General features: G+C 40.8%; 1 protein-coding gene across 3 annotated transcripts in view; it reads left to right on the top strand.

Annotated features, from left to right (window-relative positions):
• The window catches only part of LOC111221540 (disco-interacting protein 2 homolog B-A-like), a 35,939-nt gene extending 22,932 nt beyond the window's left edge, over positions 1-13,007 (top strand). The window contains exons 9-36 of one of the 3 annotated variants that reach the window (XM_022744977.1): positions 74-183; positions 516-618; positions 723-787; positions 1,227-1,320; positions 1,409-1,528; positions 1,629-1,743; positions 2,033-2,172; positions 3,031-3,167; positions 3,294-3,374; positions 3,527-3,654; positions 3,954-4,068; positions 4,326-4,527; positions 4,840-4,952; positions 5,234-5,257; positions 5,774-5,854; positions 6,025-6,148; positions 6,271-6,392; positions 6,743-6,854; positions 7,845-7,954; positions 8,722-8,852; positions 8,941-9,109; positions 9,199-9,369; positions 9,458-9,519; positions 10,051-10,108; positions 10,221-10,295; positions 10,409-10,583; positions 10,828-10,951; positions 11,426-13,007. In XM_022744977.1, coding sequence (XP_022600698.1) covers positions 74-183; positions 516-618; positions 723-787; positions 1,227-1,320; positions 1,409-1,528; positions 1,629-1,743; positions 2,033-2,172; positions 3,031-3,167; positions 3,294-3,374; positions 3,527-3,654; positions 3,954-4,068; positions 4,326-4,527; positions 4,840-4,952; positions 5,234-5,257; positions 5,774-5,854; positions 6,025-6,148; positions 6,271-6,392; positions 6,743-6,854; positions 7,845-7,954; positions 8,722-8,852; positions 8,941-9,109; positions 9,199-9,369; positions 9,458-9,519; positions 10,051-10,108; positions 10,221-10,295; positions 10,409-10,583; positions 10,828-10,951; positions 11,426-11,678 — 3,314 coding nt within the window. In that variant the 3' untranslated portion in view covers positions 11,679-13,007. The remainder of the gene's footprint in view (positions 1-73; positions 184-515; positions 619-722; positions 788-1,226; positions 1,321-1,408; positions 1,529-1,628; positions 1,744-2,032; positions 2,173-3,030; positions 3,168-3,293; positions 3,375-3,526; positions 3,655-3,953; positions 4,069-4,325; positions 4,528-4,839; positions 4,953-5,233; positions 5,258-5,773; positions 5,855-6,024; positions 6,149-6,270; positions 6,393-6,742; positions 6,855-7,844; positions 7,955-8,721; positions 8,853-8,940; positions 9,110-9,198; positions 9,370-9,457; positions 9,520-10,050; positions 10,109-10,220; positions 10,296-10,408; positions 10,584-10,827; positions 10,952-11,425) is intronic. The other 2 variants (XM_022744980.1, XM_022744979.1) reach the window with 2 other exon arrangements.
• Positions 13,008-15,109: the final 2,102 nt, after the last annotated feature.

Raw genomic sequence — 15,109 nt, 5'->3', positions numbered from 1 at the left:
TAAAGTTACAGATTGAATTTCAGACTATTTCGAAATAGTTGACTTTACTTTGACTGATGCATTTCTCTAATAGGCTGGCCTCGACTAAAGTGGGTGGTGACAGACTCAAAGTACCTGACCAAGCCCTCCAAAGACTGGCAGCCGCACATCCCCACCGCCAACACTGACCCTGCATATATAGAGGTAACAGAGCTGTTTGTTGTTGCTCTGTTTTGCTGATTTTAAGGAGACTGTATTGTAGAACCATCTTAGATTTAACTATATTCTTATTGTCATGCATCTGATTGTTTTTTCTATTGTGTTCCCCAACCGTAGTTTGCCTTCAGTTAAATTATTACTAAATTATTGCATATATTTGTATGTGCAAATAAATGATCTAATAAATCATGATAAAAGCAAAATTTAATATGGGAACATTAAAACCAGACCATTCTTGTACACATTGCTGATGTGACAACTGTGTTGGGGTTTGCACAGGTATTCACATGCTCCTCTTGTGTTCACTTCCTGTGTAGTACAAGGCGAGTAAAGAAGGCACAGTGGTGGGTGTGGCTGTGTCTAAAGTAGCCATGTTGACCCACTGCCAAGCACTGACCCAGGCCTGCAACTACTGCGAGGGTGAGTAAGGACCTGCGGTGCCATCATTAGCCCTCATCTGAAGGTTTCTTCATCAGCACAATCGTCATGAGTTTGAAGTCTCTTCTGTCTTTCTTCACTTTAAGGGGAAACTCTAGTGAATGTCCTGGACTTTAAGAAGGATATGGGCCTATGGCATGGTGTTCTCACGGTGAGCGTGTGTAGACATACCGTATGTATAGCTGCATTAGATTGCCTGCGAGACATGGCAGCTCTATCAAGAAATTCACTTTTTATCTTTTAACCGTGAGTTATGGGTGAGTTCTTTCTTAGACTCTCTGAAAACAGATGTTTGTCCATTAGATTTTTTGTTCGTACCACTCAAACAGTGTCTGATTTTATTTCAGTTATTCCAGTTGTTGAAATGATTCAACATTGTACATTTAGCATTTAGAATGGTTCAATTAACTAAACTATAATTGCCTGGTGAAGCACTATGCTTCTAGCCATTAAGCCAATAAACTGTCTTTTTTTTAATTTCTGTTTTTTGAGAATGTTTTAGTAGACTGTCATAATGTGGGGTTTTGTCATGACGGGAAAAATAAGTATTACACTGTATTAGCTGCATAATTTTGTTTTGTTGTTTCCAGGCTGTGATGAACAGGATACACACTATCAGTGTTCCCTATGCAGTAATGAAGGCTTGTCCACTCTCCTGGGTTCAGAGGGTCCACATCCACAAAGGTAAATTACACTTATTTCCCAGCTTGAACAGTGGCAGGTAAACATGTACACATGTATAACATGTCATGTCACATTTACTCTTGTGCAGCTCGTATAGCTTTGGTGAAGTGCCGTGATCTCCACTGGGCCATGATGGCTCATCGGGACCAGAGAGACACCAGCCTGGCCTCATTACGTATGCTCATTGTTGCTGATGGTGCTAATCCCTGTGAGTACATCATATGACCTCACAGTTTTGTAAAGCAAGACCTTTTCGAACTGCATAGATCTGGTGCAACACCTTGAATCCCCTGTCTCTTGCTCTCCAGGGTCGGTGTCTTCCTGCGATGCCTTCCTGAACGTGTTTCAGTCCCACGGGCTGAAGCCTGAGGTCATCTGTCCCTGTGCCACCTCCCCCGAGGCCATGACAGTAGCTATACGCAGGTATGTCATTGACCCATATTTTCTTTTTCATTGAATTGTTAACCTTTATATAGAATGAAAAAAATGAAACACAAAAGAGCAATTGAAACCCCTCCCTTCTACCTCCCACTTTCTAGTTTTATGAAAGGACATTAGCTGATAATGTATAAAACATGGCAACGAAATAACACGACACATTCAAGTTTGATTTTCATTTTTACTGGCCCAGTAGGACAGATGAAGACTGAAGGCTGTAAGAACAGATGGGATAGAAATGTGGATGTTTGATCGAGCTCTCTCTCCTGTGTAGACCAGGGGTACCCGGTGCACCCCTTCCCGCCCGTGCCATTCTTTCACTGGGCGGCCTTAGCCACGGCGTCATCAGGGTCAACACAGAGGACAAGAACTCCGCTCTGACTGTGCAAGATGTGGGGCATGTCATGCCTGGAGGTGAGGAGAGACGGAAAGATACATGAGTCAAAAGGAAGTCATAGAATACAAACGACAGATAGGTGCGTGTGGGGAAATCTGACATCAAAGACGTAAGAGTCAGCTGCCAAAAAAGCTTCCATGAGCTACAGTTTATCAGAAATGTAAGCCCAATAAGAAATGTGTTGTTCCTTACACAGGAAAGAGTGTAACCAAATTTGATGTCGGAGCTTTCTGCAAGCATCTAAACATTAATACAAGATGATGAGATAACTTTGGCAGAAAAAAAAACATGGTAACTGTTCCCTGTGATGGAATATCTCAAACATCCATTTCATACTGACATGGACGTAAACCAGTTTCTACGCAGCAGGAAAAATGATGGTTTGCTTTCTTAATAATTCAAAATCAACCTAAACTGTACACAGTTTCTGTGATTATGGTGATGATATTTTTTTATTACTGTGCTGGTTTATTACTGTGTCACACCACAAATACATATAAACCAGATCAAAAATGTAGAGCACACATTTTTAAACTGATAGATTACTGATAAAACATAAGTGTATAGTAAGTAAGTCTGGACCCCAGAATATTTCACAGTACTGTCAAATCACTCTGTTAAATGTTAGAGACAGACAGAAGACTCTTTCCACTTCTCCAAGATCACAGAGCTGGCACATGTTGCTGAATGTTTTTTCAATCGTGCACTTTAAGATCTCTGGCCTCTAGATAATCACTACAGTGATTTAAATTTAATTGTTGTGAAGTGGATGATGATGTGAAAACCGGGCTGAACAGTAGAAAGCCATTGGTAAATTCCCTACCTTTCACATGAGAAGTCTGTGTTTTCTAAATGTTGTCTTTGTGTGTCTCCAGCTCTGATGTGCATTGTTAGGCCTGATGGGCCTCCTCAGCTGTGTAAAACAGATGAGATAGGAGAGATAATAATCAACTCTCGTGCTGGAGGCAACATGTACTACGGCCTGCCTGGAGTCACAAAAAACACCTTCGAGGTATGAGAGCAGCATAACAACACTAACCTGCCTGCACCGATACGTCTCATAAAATAAAAAAGTCGGTTAACTTCTTCTTGTGTTATATTGCCCTCCTTTCTGTCTTTTGTGTGTCGTTGTGTTCAGGTAATACCTGTTAACGCTAATGGAGTTCCCATTGGAGAGATTCCATTTGTGCGCTCGGGACTCCTGGGGTTTGTTGGCCCAGTAAGTAGGATTGTTTCATTAGAGTACATCATCTGTGGTAACTCGAACCTTCCTGGAAAACATCCTTCTCTCTGTGTCCTTGAATGGATCTGTATACTTACAGTATAATGACCCTGCTGTGTGTGTGTGTGTGTGTGTATCCCTCTGTACAGGGCAGTCTGATCTTTGTGGTGGGGAAGATCGAAGGTCTGCTGATGGTGAGCGGGCGGAGACACAACGCTGACGACCTGGTGGCCACCGCTCTGGCCGTGGAGCCGGTCAAGACTGTGTACCGTGGCAGGTGAGAAGAAAATCTTCTTTATACGAAGTATGTGTAGAGAGATGATGAGCTCCCCTATGGGCCAAGTGTGAATCTTAATTTGCCACTACTGACACCTGGTGGTACAAAGAGAGCACAGCAGGCTCAAACAAGGCAGCACTGGATGTGTTGCTGATGTATAAACAGCAGAGCTACATTTCTTTCTCAGTGGAGAATTTCATGCTGCATTTAATCTGCTTTTGTGTAGATGTCTGACTTCCACACCTTCTGAATAACCTTCAATGTATTTGCGTGTGTTTCTGTGTTTGTGTGTGTGTCAGGATCGCTGTGTTTTCAGTCACAGTGTTCTATGATGAGAGGGTAGTGATTGTGGCAGAGCAGAGGCCAGATGCCAGCGAGGAGGACAGCTTCCAGTGGATGAGTCGAGTGCTTCAGGTAAATCACCCCATCATCTTCTTTCAAATGCTTTTATTTTGAAGGAGCGTTTCTACAGCGTAAAATTATTATTTTGTGTAAAAATACATTAATACTCAACTAATTAAAGCGGTAATTCATCTCCTCTGAATGTTGCGACACTACAATGTTTAACTGACGATCTCTTTTCAGTGTGTCTATGACATGGAGACAAACTCACTGTTTTGTCAGCCAAGGACTTAAATTGTCGTCTTCTTCATGTTTGGTGTCCTGTGTAGGCTATTGACAGCATCCACCAGGTGGGCCTCTACTGTCTGGCTCTGGTCCCGGCCAACACCTTACCTAAAACACCCCTGGGTGGCATCCACATCTCTGACACCAAGCAGTACTTCTTAGATGGCAACCTGCACCCCTGCAACATCCTCATGTGTCCCCATACATGTGTCACCAACCTGCCCAAGCCCCGGCAGAAGCAGCCGGGTACGTCTGTGATAAGACGTGGTTGTTAAATGTGTGTTCTGATGGGATATGAAGTTTGAACTTTTTAAATTTATCATGTTGAGGATTAGAATTCCTGTTGAACTAATGGCTGAATTACTGACTGTATCCCAAAAGATGAGAGAAACTGCTGACTCTGTCCTGCATGCGAGAGTCAGTCAGGGTATAAAGTGTTTTGTAAAGTAATAGCATGGTCAGTAGTGTTACATAACACACACATTACAGTTTCTAAATTTGGGAATTGTTCTGCCCTTTCCTTTTCTCTGTCTCTCTCACACTCTTTTTCTCTTGTAGTTGGCGTAGGTCCTGCGTCCGTCATGGTGGGCAACCTGGTGGCAGGGAAGAGGATTGCCCAGGCCGCAGGCAGGGACCTCGGCATGATCGAAGACCAGGATCTCGTCCGGAAGGTAGTGTGACCATCAACACTGTAATTTCAACCAACCACTAACTCTGAGTCTGATAACTTTTTAACCACGTTCCCATTTTCAAAAGAATCACATGCATGTCCTTCAGAAGCAGCAGGAAAGTGTGTTATGATGGTAAATAGTGAGGTTTGAAAACTTTCCACTGCCAGTGTAACAATGGCCCACGCTCAGCCAGGGATCAGTTCTATAGATGTTAAAAAAAAAAAAAAAAAAAAATGTTTGGACTCTTCTTTCTTTCTGCTCTCGTCTCCCTCTGGATGTAGCTCTGTATGTGGCCCACTGTGATGGTAAGAATTACGGCCCCATCTGGCATCCTCTCCACACCCTTGTTTATGCTCATCATGCTCTAATCTATAGTGTATTGTGGTTTTATTTTGTGTACTTGTGGTAAAATGTGGCACAAGCAAAATTTTGCATGTTTTTTTATTTCATTTTTTAATTTGTGTTACAAGATATGCAGCCTCTTTAGCTACCCCTTGTTTTACTGCAGACGTACCTTTCACATCCTAAATTATTGTTCATTATTTTAAAAGCTGGATTGGCTCAGCGTATGTGATATAAATTGTTTTCACGTTGGCTAGAGACAATTTATGCCAGACAGCCGTCTACTGAGGTATGCAGTCTCTGAGCACCACTTTATTTTGTTTTATTTAGGTGTATTGAATTAAATTCTTCCATCAGCATGAGCCCTTCATCAGTATGAGCCCTTCATGGCTGTGTTTGAAATAATGTATACAGTTTATTTAAGCACACCCTCAGATGTACAGTATACACATCTAATGACATTTTTCCTCTTACTGCAGCATCAGTATTTGACAGAGGCTCTACACTGGAGGGCACAGACAGACCCAGACCATGTCCTCTTTGTTCTTCTTAATGCTAAGGTACCATACTGATCTCTCCACACACTGAGAAATACAGTAGATCATCAATGCTGATATTTTACTTACTTTAACTTCAATGCACAAGAATATGTAAAGATGCTGCTACACAAATTACACCTCAATTTCTGACCCTGTGTCTCTCGCTCTCATTATTTCTTCCTGTCCCCCAGGGTGTAACAGTGAGCACCGCATCCTGCGTCCAACTTCATAAGCGGGCAGAGAAGATCGCTGCGGCGCTCACTGAGAAAGGCAGCATCAACACTGGAGAGAACGTAGTGCTGCTCTATCCTCCTGGTAGGTTCTGCCTCTGGCTTCCTCTCTAAGTATCACTCCCACGGAGATTAATTATTGTGAATCATGGATTGATTTTCTCTCTTTTTTTTTCACTCCACCCTTGTGCTCCACCTTCCTCTCAGGCATTGATTTGATAGCCGCCTTCTATGGCTGTCTCTACGCTGGATGTGTTCCCGTAAACGTCAGACCTCCACACCCTCAGAACCTGGCGGCCACATTGCCTACTGTCCGCATGATTATTGATGTAAGTGTATGTGTGCACTTCTGCACATACACGCGTGTCATGGATTTGTTGACACCTCAGTGCCAACAAAAAAGCTCATGTTCACCAAGAATCAAACTAATGACATAAACTGAAAATAAAGCCATACACTTTTCCTGGAATTTTTTCTGTCTATAAAATCTTCAAAAACATATTGATTCAGCTGATCGTTGTAATTTGATATTTTAAACTCTATAGGTGATAGGAAGATAAATCATGTTGTGTGAAGCATTTTTTATGTGCTTAGGGCTGTTTTTGTCTCTCATTTAATTTTTGACCATTTTTGGCAGCTTCTCCTTTGCAAATGAATCATGCTTATGTTTTGTTACCAGGTCAGTAAAGCTGCGTGTATCCTTACCACTCAAAACCTCATGAGGACTCTGCGCTCCAAAGAGGCTGCTGCCTCTGTAAACATTAAAACGTGGCCAACAATCATCGACACAGGTAAGACACCAAAATGTACATCAGCACAGCAGACACTTTGACTTACCATAGAAGGAAAAGGAAACTAATAAGATTACCAATGGCTCCATTCTATTTAAGTGTCCCGGAAAGACATGACAATGACCCAGCATACTCAGTAGTGGGACCCTGAAACTGAAGCAGCTAAATGGAATTAACCCATCATTGTTTACACATTTTCCTACTGTGACATGTCAAGTGAAAAAGGCCAAATCTCATACACTGACAAAACTTCACCGTATGTGAATACAGTATTAAGATACTGGATGTCTCTTATCATGGTTTGTCCAAAGTGTTGCAAGTGAAAAACAATGCCTCTGGCTCCACCATCAGTCCAAAGTGTGGAAAGGTTCATGATAGCAAGAAAAAAAAAAAAGTAATGGTGGAAATAATTCTAATAGTGTGTCTCTATCATTGACCCTATTTATGTCGAGTATTTCTAATCAAAAGTGACTGTACTCTTTACAATAACTGACATGCTCATTAATAAATGAGAAGCTAATCAGTAGTGAGTAGTAGTAGTCATAGTGAAGGCAAGGTTAGTAGTGCATGAATTACTCAGTTCTGTCAGGACTGCTGTCATCAGTCATTGCAGACCATTTGCTGTGACAGTTTGCAGCATTAAACCAACAGGAAGTGGTGCATTTATCTCTGCAATGCATTTTCCGGTGTTGTTATTAAATTTGCTCAGTGGGTAGATTTATGATGTGCCTGGTGTACTTTTGGTTAGTTTGCTGCCCGCAGCTGTACTATGTTTCTGTTTTTTATTCCTTTTAGCATGTATTGACTTGTGTGTTTTTTATTATGTGAAGCTCTCCTTGAGAAAAGTTGAATTTCAATGAGTTTCACAACCAGTAAATGAACAGTATTAGATACACTTGGAAATCATAACATTTTGCTGTGTCATCATTGATCAAAATAATTCCATGTTTACTTTGTGCTCTGTAAAACACCCACTGTTCCTGTTCGCAGATGACCTTCCTCGCCGTCGGCCTCCACAGATCTATAAGCCGCCCACGGCAGAGATGATAGCTTATCTGGACTTCAGCGTGTCCACCACAGGCATGCTCACTGGGGTTAAGGTGAAACACATGAGATTCACTGTCAAATATCTTTATGTTCCCTCTTGATCACAGTCCTGTAACCACCTGATATTATAGAGCTGCTGAGTTCAGTCTTATCACATTTTAGAATATGAATCTTGCTGCAGGAAAAAGACATTGAAGCACATTGCTGCTTGCAAAAACCATTGCCAATATGCTGTTTAGGCAATGCCTTGCAGGCAGCAATGTGTTTGCATTTATGGGCATATTTTGTTGTTTGGTGATGTACCTTTCTTATACTTTTGTATAATTTGCTAAACCTAGATGATGTGCCATCTCACATATTTGCACACATTTGCAGATAAAAAAAAAATCAACAGCATAAAACAAGCAACAACAACAATAAATGAGTCAATAAGTTCCAGTCAATCAGCTATTATTGCCTATTGACCTTTGCCAGACCAAAGTGAGTGAAGTGACAAACAAACATTATGAACAGAATCAGGCAATGTCATCATTATAAAGCACTGATGTTCAAAACATACAGTGGGGAATCCATCATAGAAAAGGACATTAACCTGAATAGATTATAATGCAGTGCAGTGCAATTTTTCAGCACCTGAAAATGATTCAGTCTAATGTAAAGTGTAAGAAGAACCAGTAGACTAAATTACAAAAAAAAAAAAAACCCAAAAAAACATAAGATTGCTCTCAGGAAATATCAAACCTCACATGTTGATGTTAGACAGTTTCAGAGTCAGGGTGAAGCTCTTTGATGTTCTAACGTGTCTTCTTGTCTGTAACAGATCTCTCATGCAGCGGTTAGTGCACTTTGTCGCTCCATAAAGCTACAGTGTGAACTGTACTCCTCTCGCCAAATAGCCATCTGCCTGGATCCTTACTGTGGTCTGGGCTTTGTCTTGTGGTGCCTCGCAAGGTAAACCTTTTACCCACAAAGCCCACATGTTATGTTTTTCCTCTGATGTGTTTCTCCCCTAATCACCGCTGCATTTCTTGTCTGACAGTGTTTACTCAGGTCACCAATCCATCCTGATTCCTCCCTTTGAGTTGGAGAGCTGCTCGTCTCTGTGGCTGAGCACACTCAGTCAGTACCGCATCAGAGACACCTTCTGCTCCTACTCTGTCATGGAGCTCTGCACTAAAGGGCTGGGCACTCAGACTGAGTTACTCAAGGTAAGGAGAGAGGCATCAACCATGATAAATAAAGAGTCATGGTCATTTCAACGACGATCATTGTGTCTGTGTGCGCGCGTCTTTCTCAGGCTCGTGGTGTGAACCTCTCATGCGTGCGGAGCTGTGTGGTGATAGCGGAGGAACGCCCCCGCCTGGCCCTCACACACTCCTTCTCCAAGCTGTTTAAGGATGTGGGGCTGTCGTCCAGAGCTGTCAGTACTGCTTTTGGCTCCAGGGTGAACTTGGCCGTCTGTCTGCAGGTACAGCATAACCTCACATTACGTAGACACACACTGGGAACTAAACCTTGAGTCTGACATGTATGTATCTGTCCGCTGTGTGTCACAGGGCACTACTGGTCCTGATCCATGTACAGTGTATGTGGACATGAAGTCCCTCCGCCATGACAGGTGAGGTCATGTGGATTATTTCAGTCTGGGATTACCATTAACCTTTGACAAGGCTTAAGTGTCCTGAATTGACACTTAAATTCAGAGACTTGTTTTTGGAAGTCAGGCCCTCACTGTATGTATGGACTTTAGGTCTTGTTAATTGATGTTTATGAGTTCTGAAGATTAATGTGCCTGTTGTGTCTGAAGTCGGCAAAATGTTTTGTGCGTTTAAAAAAAAAATACTATTCATGTTTAAATGTTTTCCGAAACAGCATTAAAATGGCTTGAAACGGTCTCATAATCTGCAGACAACCTGTGTCTATATCACAGTAATTCAAAAGGCTTCACATTATGAAGCAGTAAATGTTAAATGAAAAAGTACCCCCACATATATCTGATAAACCCAGCAACCTTGAACAGCACAAGTGGTTACAGAAGATGTTTGGAACCTTGTTAGGAAAAAGAACAATTTGAAAGATCATTGAATAATTTTAGTTTGAATACCTGCATATGTCTGCTTATGTGTGTATGTGTTGTTGGCCATTTCAGAGTGAGGCTGGTGGAGAGAGGAGCACCTCAAAGTCTTCCTCTAATGGAGTCTGGCAAGGTGAGATGTTCCATAAGCATTCCAGCGGAGCAGATTCAGTTTGTGAAGCGTTAAGTTAAAGGCATGTTGACAGTGTACTCCACGGTGCCTTTACATTTCGTTTTATTTGCAGATACTGCCAGGTGTGCGGGTGATAATCGTGAATCCAGAGACCAGAGGCCCACTGGGTGATTCTCATCTAGGAGAGGTGAGAGGAAGTTCTGAACAGACACTCTCCTTTTGTAACGACATCGCGGCAAAACCAAAAATGTTCTTCCCATCGAACCTAGCAGTGACCCAGCGTATCCTTCTCTGTCTTAGGTCTGGGTGAACAGCCCTCACAATGCCAGTGGCTACTACACCATCTATGGAGAGGAGAGTCTTCAGGCCGACCACTTCAACACCAAACTCAGCTTCGGAGACCCGCAGACCTTATGGGCCAGAACCGGATACTTGGGTTTTGTGAAGAGGACTGAACTGTTGGATGCCAGTGGCGGTATATAGACCCTTACAGAGCTAAAACCTTGATTCAAAACAAAATAGATTGAATCAGCACAGTCAAGTCATGATGAATTTATTATCAGATAGATTATAGATGATAAATGCAACCCTATGCAAGACCTTTTATTGAATGAAACCTATCAAATCGGAGTAAGCACATTCCTGGCTGTTTACATTTTCCTCCACTTTGTCTACAAACTTTTCTGGATTGACTATGTTGCCTGTATCTCTGTGCTCAGATCGGCATGATGCTCTCTTTGTGGTGGGCTCACTGGATGAGACCTTGGAGCTACGAGGGTTGCGTTACCACCCCATCGACATTGAAACCTCAGTGTCCCGGGCTCACCGCAGTATTGCTGAGAGGTGAGAATGCTCCTGATGTACATTATCTACCTGACATATGCACATTTTATTAATATATTCTCATGTACTCATGTGCATACTTTGATATGATTCTGATACAGCCAGTTAGCTTAGCACATAAACTGCAAACAGGGGAAACAGCTAACAAAACACTAAAGCTCACTAATTAACATGTTATATCTTGTTTGTTTCCCCCATACAACCAACAGCTTGTCATTTTTATACTTTTGTTTTAGTATGGATTAAAGTGAGTGTTAGAGGTGCTACCTTTCAACAAAGCCTGTTTTCAATCTTTGTGCTGTGCAAAGCTAAGCTAACCATCTACTACTGGTGCTAGCTTCATGTTCAGTGTATTTAAGTGATCTCATGGCAGGAGACTGACTAAGCACAATTCCCCAAATGTTGAAATACTCCTTTAACATGGCTTTTGGGTTTGAACACCACTCTCAGTCACCCTGTTCTCGTTTCTCACAGTGCTGTGTTTACATGGACCAACCTGCTGGTGGTGGTGTCGGAGCTGTGTGGTTCAGAGCAGGATGCACTGGACCTGGTGCCTCTGATAACCAACGTGGTCCTGGAGGAGCACCACCTCATCGTGGGTGTGGTGGTTATTGTGGACCCTGGTGTTATACCCATCAACTCCAGGGGAGAGAAGCAACGTATGCACCTACGCGACTCTTTCCTCGCTGACCAGCTGGATCCCATCTATGTTGCTTACAACATGTGAGGGGCTTGTTTAGCCATCATCCACAGTCTGGATGCTTCTGCACCATCATCTAAACATTTGACTACTGACTTGGCAGATGATGAGAAGGAAAAGCATGAACTACATATACTGCTACCCAGCCCCTGTGTGACACCAGCATATCTTGGCCACTGCATGTCTGTGATTGGATCTGCCATGTTTGGAGTTGTTCACTGTGTTTTATAGATAGAATATTGCAAATGGGATTGAAGCAACGTGTTGCTTATGGCAAAGAAAAAAAAAGTCCCTGTTGCACTTTTTGGGGGAAAGGGGCAAACGACACATACAACAAGACCACTTTTAATATAAATACTATATTAATGTCTTTGTGAAAATCCATCTTCTTATTCTATACTTACCACAAACCTCTTAAAATGCTTTCCCTTATGTGTCTACACAGATTCCAAGAGCTACTTAACTTAAATCAACAACTTGAAATATTTTCACATGCAGCTTTCAAACTAATGCACACAAATGCATGTGCTGAGACCTTGTCATTTCTCACTAACATGGATGAATAAGAGGGCACATGAAAGCAAACCTTGAAACTAGTAGCTAGTCTCAGTCAGTGTACATTATTTAAAATGCTTATTTTGTCCCATGATAATGAAGCCAAATAGATTTTTCTGCCCTCATATATATTTCCTGCCTTATAAAACTTCAGCCATACATTCCTATCTTAATTTTTAATGAATCCGTTATTGATGGCTGTTTATTCTCGTTTGGTTTTGACTAGTAATGGAAATCCCGACAGATATCCAAAGGGTTTAAAGTAAAAGAGGAAAGGGGCCATATTCTGTACTGTATCTATAAAGGCCTCCTTGTATTTTAGATACTGTATGTTTCTGTATAGATATTTTTAATTGTATAAATGTATAAATGCTTGACTCATCTCTCTCAGTCGATGGTTTCTGGATAGTTAAAATGGGAGATTACAATAGTAGCAGAAAGACAATTGTAAATAAGACTGGACAGTAATTTTGAGGTGGAATATTAGTTGTATAATGGAGGGTAAAAATGAATAACTTTAAAGCATTGTTAGTCAGAATAGATATAACATTGCACTTTCTCTAAAATTGTCTATTTTATTATAACAATGAGGCATTATGACGAATGGTACAGGAGCATATATTATTCTTGGGAATCTTGCTTGAGGGTATTTGAGAGTTTACCAGGAGGGCTATCACTGTTAATACCAGGGAAAAAAAACATGGTGTGATGAGAAAGCTAAAACCAATATCATGACTGTTTTCAGGCTACCAGGTTATTTTAACGTAAAAAAAAAAGAAAATAGGCCCCCATCTGTTCATCTAATAAGAAAATAGGCCCCCATCTGTTCATCTAATATCCATTGCCATTGTACTTTGTGTTGCTAAAGATTCACACCCCTCTCAGTTTTGTACTGCATAGTAGAGCAAGTGTTTGAGAGTTCGGCCCTTTTCCTTTTCCTCTCTACACTCTAAGTTCATTAGGACTGTGTTTTGTGTTTGTGCAACTCTGTAAAGAATTACTTTGAATTCCAACAGGATTGTTGTTGGTACTGTAAGTCTGTAGTCAATAGAGGCAAGTCATCATGTATCTGGATTATTTTGTGTTCAGTCACTGGATTTATAAGCACTTGTGAATGCAGTTGCGAAGCTGAGCCACATCTGAAACATCTTTGATTGGCACGTAAAGTAAGTGTATGAAAAAGAAAAGGGTAAAAAAAATATTTGCATTAAGATGTTTTTGCGAAATGTATTTGGTTTCCTGCAACCTTGTGCTTTCCTTGTGCTCCTTGCCATACTTTATAGGTTCTTTGTACAGGATAATACTGTATTTCAGTGATGAACCCTTAATGTCAACATGTAAATAGTTTTTGTTATTTTTGGACTTTTGCAATTGTCCCATTATAACACTCAATCATGCCAAACACATTATTAAGAAGATTTTTAATTATTTCAAGGTAAACAGGAGTATGATCCATTGAATTACTGCACTTTGCACTGGTGGTACTCACAGTAGGTTTCTACTGTGTGGACTCAAGATTTGATTTAACTATCCCCGTTTCATGTTAGATTAAATGTGCTAATAATTTTAGAAATATAATGCTTTATATTTGTTTTTGCTCAGTTTTAAGTCTAACTTGAAAAAAGACTAATAGCACTTCATCTTAGCTTTAACATTGTATCCTATGTTAGCAGCAGAGTGTTTGCATGACTCAGCCAAGCACACAAAGAAATCAGCTTGAGGCACATCTCATCTGAAGGCACAGGTGGGGGAGATATGTATGTATGAAACTGTACATTCAGGGAACAAAACTCATAACACAGGGATGGACCAGGCGGTCCCTTGGTGCAATCTGTGAATACTACCCATAAAATGTAGACGTTTGTCAAAACAAATTTCCTTGTAATCACTGCGGATCTTGCAAACCTAATGAGCAAAAAGAGGAGTTACGGGCAACCAGTGTCCATCTACCATCTACCTGCTTCGCTAGGAAGTCAACAAGGGCTTCCTTTGGTTTCCACTCTTTTTCTCCGTCAGAGTTCTTACACACTATGCAATCCCAAAGACAGTGCAATTTAATTTCATAGCTTGCACAGTCTGGTGAATTATACATGCTTATACATTTTGTAATAACAAAGAACAGAGGACTGATGAAATCTAACCAGTAGTGTACTTAAGACTGTATTCATCTCTGTTGAGTTGTTCTATCAATATTTTGTGTATGCACTCTTGATATGTTGTATATTAATTATTTGGTAAATTCTAAATTGCTCCATTAGGGCGTGATCCGATGATGAATCTTTAATGCTAGAGAGGTGTTTTAACTCGTGTAGTTAAGAAATCAAGGTGGTACACCCCTTCCCACTTTTCTCACTTATTTTCTATTTTGGTTTGTTGTACTTTGTTTTATACTTTATGTAAAAGTAATACATAATAAACAAAAACATTTAATCATTTAAGGTGTCTCCATATTCATGAGTTTAGTATTAGTGTAACATGGATTGAAACTGACCTTAATGTCTTATATAGCCTCTTTGGATTATTATTGATGTGATGTTCACTGCGTTTTGAAGTGACAAGAGGAAGATCAGCCTCAAGTCTTCAAATGTTAGTCTATCAGCTATCAGTGTCACAATATTGTAATAATATAAACAACGCATTGTGTCCGCAGCACAGACATGCTGTAGCTGGTGGATGCAGAGCTAATTTTAAGCACTTGTGCATCATATTTTATGGGATAGACATATGATTTGATTGTCAGAGTAACAATCGCTGTCAAGTAAATGTAGTGGAGTAAAAAGTACAATATTTCCCAATGAAATGTGTCAAAATGAAAGTACAAGGCGGCATAAAATGAAACTCAAGCAAATTAGTTTTGGTTATAGAAAAGTAACAAATTCAACTTTTGCCACTCTATGTGTATC

This window comes from Seriola dumerili, unplaced genomic scaffold (assembly GCF_002260705.1).
Source record: "Seriola dumerili isolate Sdu_G_001 unplaced genomic scaffold, Sdu_1.0 BDQW01000088.1, whole genome shotgun sequence".
NCBI lineage: Eukaryota > Metazoa > Chordata > Actinopteri > Carangiformes > Carangidae > Seriola > Seriola dumerili.
The sequence above is the reverse complement of the archived record's forward strand: the minus strand, read 5'-3'. Positions and strand labels throughout refer to the sequence as shown.